The sequence below is a fragment of the Lipophrys pholis genome, assembly GCF_963383615.2.
Source record: "Lipophrys pholis genome assembly, chromosome: 18".
Taxonomy (NCBI): Eukaryota; Metazoa; Chordata; class Actinopteri; order Blenniiformes; family Blenniidae; genus Lipophrys; species Lipophrys pholis.
The window spans coordinates 16,408,783-16,416,877 of record NC_137646.1 but is presented as its reverse complement, the minus strand read 5'-3'; the positions used below and the strand labels follow the sequence as shown (position 1 = coordinate 16,416,877).

Genomic DNA, 8,095 nt, shown 5'->3' with positions numbered 1-8,095 from the left:
ACTGTATGACATGCTTCAGCATTCTTTGACAGGAGACAGCCTCTCCTGGAATATGTTATATTTAATAGTGGCTAATGTGTGTCGGGTCATCCTTGTCACACTGATCGACAATCCAGTCCTATTATATGTTTAGACAAATTGTGTTTAAAACGTTTGGGGCCGACTTCTGTTTTATTTGAGTTCAGGAGCAGAAACATATTTTGAAGACAATCCTCAAGTCTGACAAATGGATTAGTATCATTCTGGTTTCATAGATGAAGAGATTTGTGCATTTTCTGCATAGCAGGGAAAGCTATAGAATGGATTGTGTCATAATAAAAACGGGACGAGAACAGAGACCAGTCCTTTGTCTGAGGCCGTGAGAAAATCCTTATTTACTTCTTTTTTTCCCAGGATTTTAGAATTGAACAACAACAACAACAATAATTCAATAGAAGTATAAATCTGCAGAAAACATGGTATGTGACAGCTTTGGGGAGTACGTCTTTAATTTATCTCCAATGGCTAGAATTCTGTATTTGAAGTTTAGAAAGTCATTACTGCTCAAAGTTGAAGGGATGTCACATACAAATACACACAAATGAAGGAATGTACATGTATTGTATATAGAGTATGAAGCAAATGTCTGGTTGTCCAGACTGTGAACACAACAATCAATCTTCCCTTGGTCCAACAGAGAGCCTTACAAAAACCACCGCCGTGGCCTCTGCTCTTCAGACTGGCTCACCAGGTGGCCCTGGGAATAAACTTCCTCCACAGTCGAACCCCGGCCATGCTGCACTTGGACCTGAAGCCCAGCAACGTGCTGCTGGACTGCTACCTCAACGCTAAGGTGAGCTTCTAAAAAGCCTAAAGAGACCCGTACTCCATATGGTTTCATTGATTGATTGAAATCGTGAAAAATGCTCGAAAAGATCAGTCTTTTTTTCCCCCCACTTTGTCAGAAGAGTAGTGGAAGGACTGGAACTCCCTGTGATAGACGACCTGATCTTATGAAAAGTTCTTGTTCAAACTTTCTGGGGGGTTTGTTTTTCCCCCCTCCCTTTTTCTCCCCAGCTTACAGATTTTGGCCTCGCCAAGGTTTACAACAGCGTGCCACGATCCGCCAAGAGAGATGCTGAAAATGAAGCGGGAACCATCAACTACATGCCTCCTGAGGCGTTTTTCACTTCATACTCTCCCACACGGGCCACCGACATCTACAGGTAGGAGGGCGCTGCTCCCATTCCTCAAAATCTTTCTTAACTTCGAAATAGCCGAATGATAATCATAGATCGCGGGTGAAACAGAGCTGCCTCTCTTTCAGCTACGGTATACTGCTGTGGTCCACTGCGACAGGGAAGCAACCGTATGAATGTGAGTGATGTGATGATGCACATGCTGGGAAAATGAGTACACACCCACACACATACACACACACACCTACACACACACCTGACCTCTTATCAGTGAACTCAAGATCTGGTACGTTGGCAGAATCCATGAGTCAATTCGACATCCTCTGCGGGAGCAATGGCCACACAGACGAGCTGGAAAGAGATGCAATTTGCAAGCTGTTAAAAAAAAGAAGAAGAGTGACACAACTATATTACAGATGTGAACACAACACCCGTTTTAATCCTCCGTCCTCCGCAGATGTGATGTCCGACATGGTGCGGTTTCGTATACCAAAGGGAGACCGACCATCACTGGATGATATTGATTGTCATGAAGGACTGGCAGAACTGGAAGAACTTAAAAAGCTCATGATGAGATGCTGGGAGACCTCACCCGACCAACGACCCTCCTCCCGGGGTAAGAACGCTCTCCCTCGTTTTGCTACAGTTTGTGCTGTTTGCACTTCTGACCCATCTATTGCTAACACTTTACTACTTCCTTCAACATTTTACATAAAAAGTCAAACTTATTTAATGACAAAAACGGTCAAACGCACAAATATGGGTAATTACACTTTTATTTAAAGGTTCGTTTTTTGAGTTTTTTAAAGTATAAGCATGTAAGTTGAAATTAACAGAATAAATGCAATTAATGCCATTCGGTGGAGAATGGAGAGTTTAATCAGTAGACTTATTTTATGCTTTTTAAATTTCAAATTGAAACTTTTCTAATAGATTTTCTTTGTTTTGCTTTTTGATATTTTTTGTCATTTAAGTTTAATTTTCCAAATTCTGATATAGTAAATGATCAATAAATATATAATTTGATTCTTAAATTCTCTTACTCATTTGTTGAACTGTAAACCTTTTTTGATAATATTTACTCTCTCTTTGTTCTGCAGATTGCACAAATGAGACAGAGAAACTGTATGAGATACACAAACATGCAATTGACGAATCCGTCCATGAAGTGCTGACCAAACTGGTGAGAAAACAAACGGAGCTGCTGTAAACGTCGCAACATGACACAGCACAATATTTTTCCTCCAGTTTTACGTCACAGCCCGATTCCGTTTTTCACTTCTTCTTTCTAGAAAGAAAAAGAAGCGTCAGCGCAGAAGCAAAGGATTCATCTTACTCAGTCTTCAGGTCAGTTTTTTGGGTTTTTTAATATCTTGAACAGTTTCATTTGTTCTGTGTTATGCCCCCCCCTCAGTATTCCACACACTATACCCCAAAATGACAATGTGAATAACATGCAGTTTTCTGAAGGCATTCAAATGCTTTTTGGGAGCCACTTAAAATAACAGAATTTATTTTGTACTTGGTCAAGACACAATATTGATTATCAGGGACGTCTGAGTCGTTCATTTCAGAGGTGGAAACGTATTTGGTGTGACATGTCTGTAAACGAATGTTCCAACAGGACCTCGAAGTGCCAGAGCCGAGTACACTTACAATAACGTGCCGACGGGACCCTCGCCTGTTCAGGTGAGGTTGAGAACGTTTCCCCCTGCCAAGAGTGAGGCTCCCCGGTCCTTAATCAATGGAAAAGTTAATAAAATGAGTGCTCGCAGAGAGCCGGTGCTTTAAAGTACTTTATATGTGTCTTAAACAGAGTATACAGGTGCAAAAAGCCCTTAAATATCCCATCAGAGGCTTTGCTGAAATTGATTGAAATCAAAATAGCTTTTCAAAGCTGAAGACATGTAAGGGGTCACAGGAGGATGTTTTAGAGATGAAAATGGAAAATTCCCCTGTGTTTGGTTGATGCAGAAAGGGGCATTTCCACAGGAAGAGCGTTGCATCAGTGTGATTAAAAACAAAAAGCAGGATCGTGAGGCAGACATTTCCTCACTCCGATACAAATTGTGTAAATATTGTACAGTAAAGTAGCTTAAATACAGCAACTTATAGCAACATTGTAACTTTTTAAACGTTAGTTCATGTATTGACTTTAAAGAAATACAAATTTCAAACTGAGAATTTCAGTTGAACTGTGTGATACTAGTTTCAAATACAGTCAAATATCGAACTGCATGAATACCATCATTTTCACACGTTTTAATAATTTCTCTTTTGGAGGTATACATTTAAACCTCTGAACCAACACCAGCAGGTCTGGCGACGTAAACTAGGCCATAACTGTTAAAATAGGCCAATCTTTTTTTTTCATATCACTGCAGGAAATGGCTGGGGGGTGGCCTGGAGATCATCTCCGTGGCAAAGGTAAGAAGGAAGTTTGTGGTGAACCAGCGGGTAAACTTGTTAAATGTCAGCGGCACAATTTTTCTAGAGCATGGCTGAGACGAGCAAAACGGTCTTCCCAGCCTCGTCTTTTCTGATCAAAGTCTTCCCCTGTCAGACTCGCCTCCGTCTCAACCTCAGAGAACGTCTCCGCATCAGCAGAGGAGCCTGAAAAACTTCATCAAGGCGTCCTCTGTTCAGCCCGTTCATTCATCAGCGGCCTCCGACTTGAGTAAGGAGGTTCCTCCAGGCTCGCCACAGAAAAGCCACGGGCTGTCCGCACAGTTCCAGGTAATCAATTCATTGTTTTGTTTCGGTTCTGACATTTTCCACAAGAGGACATAAAACCTGAGCTGAGAATTAAACCACTGGAGTTTTCCGCTAAAGTATCCAAAATTAACCCCTGAACTCACTCAGTTCTCCTGACTGCAGTTTGCGAGTCGCCTTAACCCTGAAATACTGTGTAAAAGACTATATATTGAAATATCTGACAAAAATCGCATACACACTGGAACACAAACACAGAAACTCAGTGGGGAAACAACGACCAGAACACGCAGACTATATAACCTGCTGCCACCAGGTGCAGACAATCACACAATCAGGCACGGGTGAAAGACATCAGGCAATCAGAAACGAGGAGGAGAAATCAAGGAGCCTGAAACCAGAGACTGAGTCAGAATCTCACAAAAAATACACAAGAAACTAAACATGAACAACGACAGTATGCGTGTTAGTAGTGTCTCAAACCAGCTAAAAGGTTGTTTTTTTTGTTTTATTTTTTTAAATTGCGGAAGGACACACATCTTACAATGAGTTGAAGAAAGAAATATTTATTCACCAATATTAACGAGACAAAGAACAGACCTTAAGACCAGCGTGTGCATGGAAATGTGCTAAATATGAAAATACGAACTGAGTGACTCACATCCAAATTACAGCCAAACAGGAACAGAAAACAGATGCATTCAGCGTTTATATCAGGTCACTAAAGGTAATAGCGCAAGTCATTCTCCAGCCACCCTTCCCACTCCTTGAGTTACTAATCAAGCAGAGAAGACAAGAGAGCGTGCCGAACACAGGCTCAGAGACGTTCCGGATACCCGGGAGCCACTTTCACAGTCTGTATTTATACTGAAGACCAAGACCCGATGTGAGCTTCTGCTCTAAACTCCTCTGTGTTCTTCCCTCCACAGCGTCAGCTTTCCAGCCCGAACACTTCCCACAGCCGCTCTTCTTCACCGCGGGTCATCATGCATTTCTGTAACGTCAGAGGGTTTCAGCAAGGCAACAACAACACCATGCACATTGTGACTGTGGACCCTGTCGAGAGGCGGCGACACCGAACGGCCCCGTCCACAATCAACCGGCCACCGCCTCAGTGAGGCACAGGAGTTTACAAATAGTGCTTTTTTTCTTTCTTTTTTTTTTTTAGGTGTTTGAGTGTGTTTGTGGGGTTAGGTGAAAAGATAGGGCAGCATTCCAGTTGCATGTGTGCATTTAAGTTCTCCTCTCGTTTTCTATTTATTCCACAGCTTTTTTGCTTTTTTGTTTTTAATGTTTTACAACAGCCAGTAAGGCGTTACCCTTCACATTTTGCCTCGTCAGCGTTATAAAGCTGAGCCAACCCCAGCCACATGGTTGTGGATGTTACACCAACTGTGGTCAGCAGATAACCACTGTCACAGTGCCAGATCACCGTCTAGGGCCAAAACTGTCACATCAATAGCAGACTCTCTATTAATTGCACAATGTGTACTTGAAAGTCAGGGAATCTTTTTGTAGGTTTGATGTTTTTGTCAAAGAACAAACTGATTTCTATGAAGTTGTGCCATTAAATAAGAGATAACTTGGGTAAAATATGTAATTTTTTTTATATATTCCAGGATATTCACTGCTGAATTAGCATTAATACAAAAACAGGACAAACTGTATTGGTGTTTATTCTAGTTATGAAACCACTAAAAGGAGAAAAGAATCAATGAATGTATCTTTTAAAATGTATTATAGAACATTTTAATGCCACTAAAGTTCATTGAGTTTACAAAAGGATTGACAATTAAAAACTCTAATTTTCTTCAGTTTACTTTAATTTTAAATAAGAATCCTGCTCGTTCACAGAGAACTGCAGTGAGAACGATTAAAGATTTACCACTGGAGCGAGAAATGCTCTTTATTTTATAGGTTTTTTGTTCTAGATAATTGTTAAACAGCTGTGAACACCTCAGTCATTTACCATTTCACTGAAATAACCAACTGAAGGTTAGGACTGAAGCAAGCCTGGACTTTTCTGGGTGGTTTTCTTCTTTACTTTTTTTTTTTGTATGTTTGTTTGTTTTTTTCTTGCTCTTGACAATTATAGGACGACTCCATCATTAACCACTTTAATGATATTAGATTGAGAATGAGTTCACAGAAACAAAATGATAAATCAGCACCATAACATAAATAAAGTAATGAAAATGCAACGAAATAAAACAGATATGAAAAAAAACAAACATGTGAGAGATTGTTAAAACTGATCATTCTGAAACTGAATTAAAGATGTGGGAGTAAACCTGATGATGAAAAAGTAATAAATAAATGGTCAGAGGCATCAGACAATAAATTGGTATTAAAAATGAGTTTTAAAAAGTGTTTTTTTTATCATCTGTTAGTGACGTGGGCAGTACTGCTCGGGTTGTGTGTTGATGAATTTAACGTGTCAGTAGGTGGCACTCCTGGTTATCTGTTTAGTGACGGTGGTGCATCAGTGACTGAAAATAACCTCTAATGGTATGAACTGTGAGTAGAAATCATTCATTTGGACTATCAATGTGAGAACAAACACGACCAGTTACAGTTTCTTGTTTACAGGTGTTTGATAGTTTTTGACTTTGCGGCTACTTTTTTTTTTTTTTTGTCTGGCTTTCGGAGCCAAACTGTTCCCTTCACATTGTTTTGTACTTCAGACACGACTGTCTAAAGTGCTAACACAGGCCTCCGCTGTGTACCGGAACGTTGAGACTAATCTGTTGTGACGGTCCGGTGTGAACGCAGCAGGTTCCTGGCACCGGTTCCTTCCTCTTGCTGCCAATCCTCCATCTGCCTCCGGATCTACCGCCGGGAGAGGCTGTGCGTCAGCGGGGACGACAAACTCGGGCGTGGATGTATATATTGTTTAAGATCTCGACGGAAAAGCGGCATTTTTAATAACAGAGATTGTGACACGATCCGGATGGAGTACGTGTTTTAGTACATTTATACAGACACTGTTTCTTTGGTCAGTGTCTTGAAGTGTGGACCCTCTGTTACTCTTAATACTCCTCCTGGGGCAAACAGCAGGGATGCCCACTATTTTCAGAACATCCGTCTGTCTGCTCCAGTGATTTATGGAGCATAAGGGTACTGGAGGTGCTTTGGAGGACACTCTCACTTCAGCAATTAATCAAGGACGTGCAGCAAACATTATGCTCAAGTGTATGCATTGAAAAAAGATTTGTCGTTAGTTTCTTATCGGGCCTATTTTCAGTTTTCGATTGTAAACCACCCTCTTATAGCTATCGGAAACCGTAACTAATTTGATTTCGGAGGCCACACACGGCGAAGACAACAACTAACGACTAAGAAAACACCTAAGAAACGGAAAGAAGAAAGAACATTTGGCTTTCTTTTTTTTTAAATAAACGTTTCTTTCTCGAGTAGAATCAATCAAATCCTGTCTTCTACTTTGTTTTTCCTCAAGCTGTTGGTGGTGAACGTCTACTTAGGTCACTCTGTATCTGCAAGCTTTCAAGCCAATCTAGTCTAAAGTAGCAATGGCAGCATACAGTTGTGTACATTTTCAAACGTAATGCCGACGACAACTAATTTGAAATTCCTTTTCCAAGAAAAACAAAGTGCAAATACAAATATTTGTCTTCAGATTGAAAAAGTCTGTCATTACCCACAGGTTCTCTACGGTCCTGGCGGGCATGTTTTTACCAGTTCCATGCTAAAGTGATGTTGCGTTCGTAACAGTAACTTTCACTGCAGATTCCTGCTTTTTGCTTCTTTATCTCAGTGCTTTGTTATGACTGCTAATCCTGTCAAATTATAAGGAAAAGTATCTTTTTTTAAACTGTTTTAGTTTTTAGTTCCTGTGCACCAACTTGGCACCACGGCATTAACCTGATCAAAATACAACCGTGCGATGTGTTTTCAGTTTTCACTGTATCGAGTTCACCGATTCTTTACTTTCCCTTGACTGATTGTACCAGAGTCTAAACCTAACAAATGTATATATATAAATATAAACAGGACATTTAGTAGATCATTTGCTTGTTTTCTTGTTCCCATCTTAACATATATAAAACACACAGAACATGCACAAACTTTGCATGGTTAATATTAAGGAATAAAAACACAAAGAACCTGTTTGTCCCAATATTTTTGGGCAGGGGTATAATACCTATGAATCTAATAGCAAATACGCCTAAATATCATGAATCAAA

The 8,095-nt window shown here is 40.3% G+C and overlaps 1 protein-coding gene across 1 annotated transcript in view; it reads left to right on the top strand.

The window, feature by feature from the left end:
* Window positions 1-6,252, top strand: part of ripk3 (receptor-interacting serine-threonine kinase 3) — an 8,040-nt gene extending 1,788 nt beyond the window's left edge. The window contains exons 5-14 of the mRNA XM_080485956.1: window positions 677-832; window positions 1,057-1,205; window positions 1,307-1,356; window positions 1,636-1,794; window positions 2,279-2,361; window positions 2,471-2,525; window positions 2,803-2,867; window positions 3,563-3,605; window positions 3,742-3,914; window positions 4,820-6,252. Of these exons, the coding sequence (XP_080342082.1) occupies window positions 677-832; window positions 1,057-1,205; window positions 1,307-1,356; window positions 1,636-1,794; window positions 2,279-2,361; window positions 2,471-2,525; window positions 2,803-2,867; window positions 3,563-3,605; window positions 3,742-3,914; window positions 4,820-5,008 (1,122 nt within the window). The 3' untranslated portion in view covers window positions 5,009-6,252. The remainder of the gene's footprint in view (window positions 1-676; window positions 833-1,056; window positions 1,206-1,306; window positions 1,357-1,635; window positions 1,795-2,278; window positions 2,362-2,470; window positions 2,526-2,802; window positions 2,868-3,562; window positions 3,606-3,741; window positions 3,915-4,819) is intronic.
* The last annotated feature ends 1,843 nt before the right edge of the window (window positions 6,253-8,095 follow it).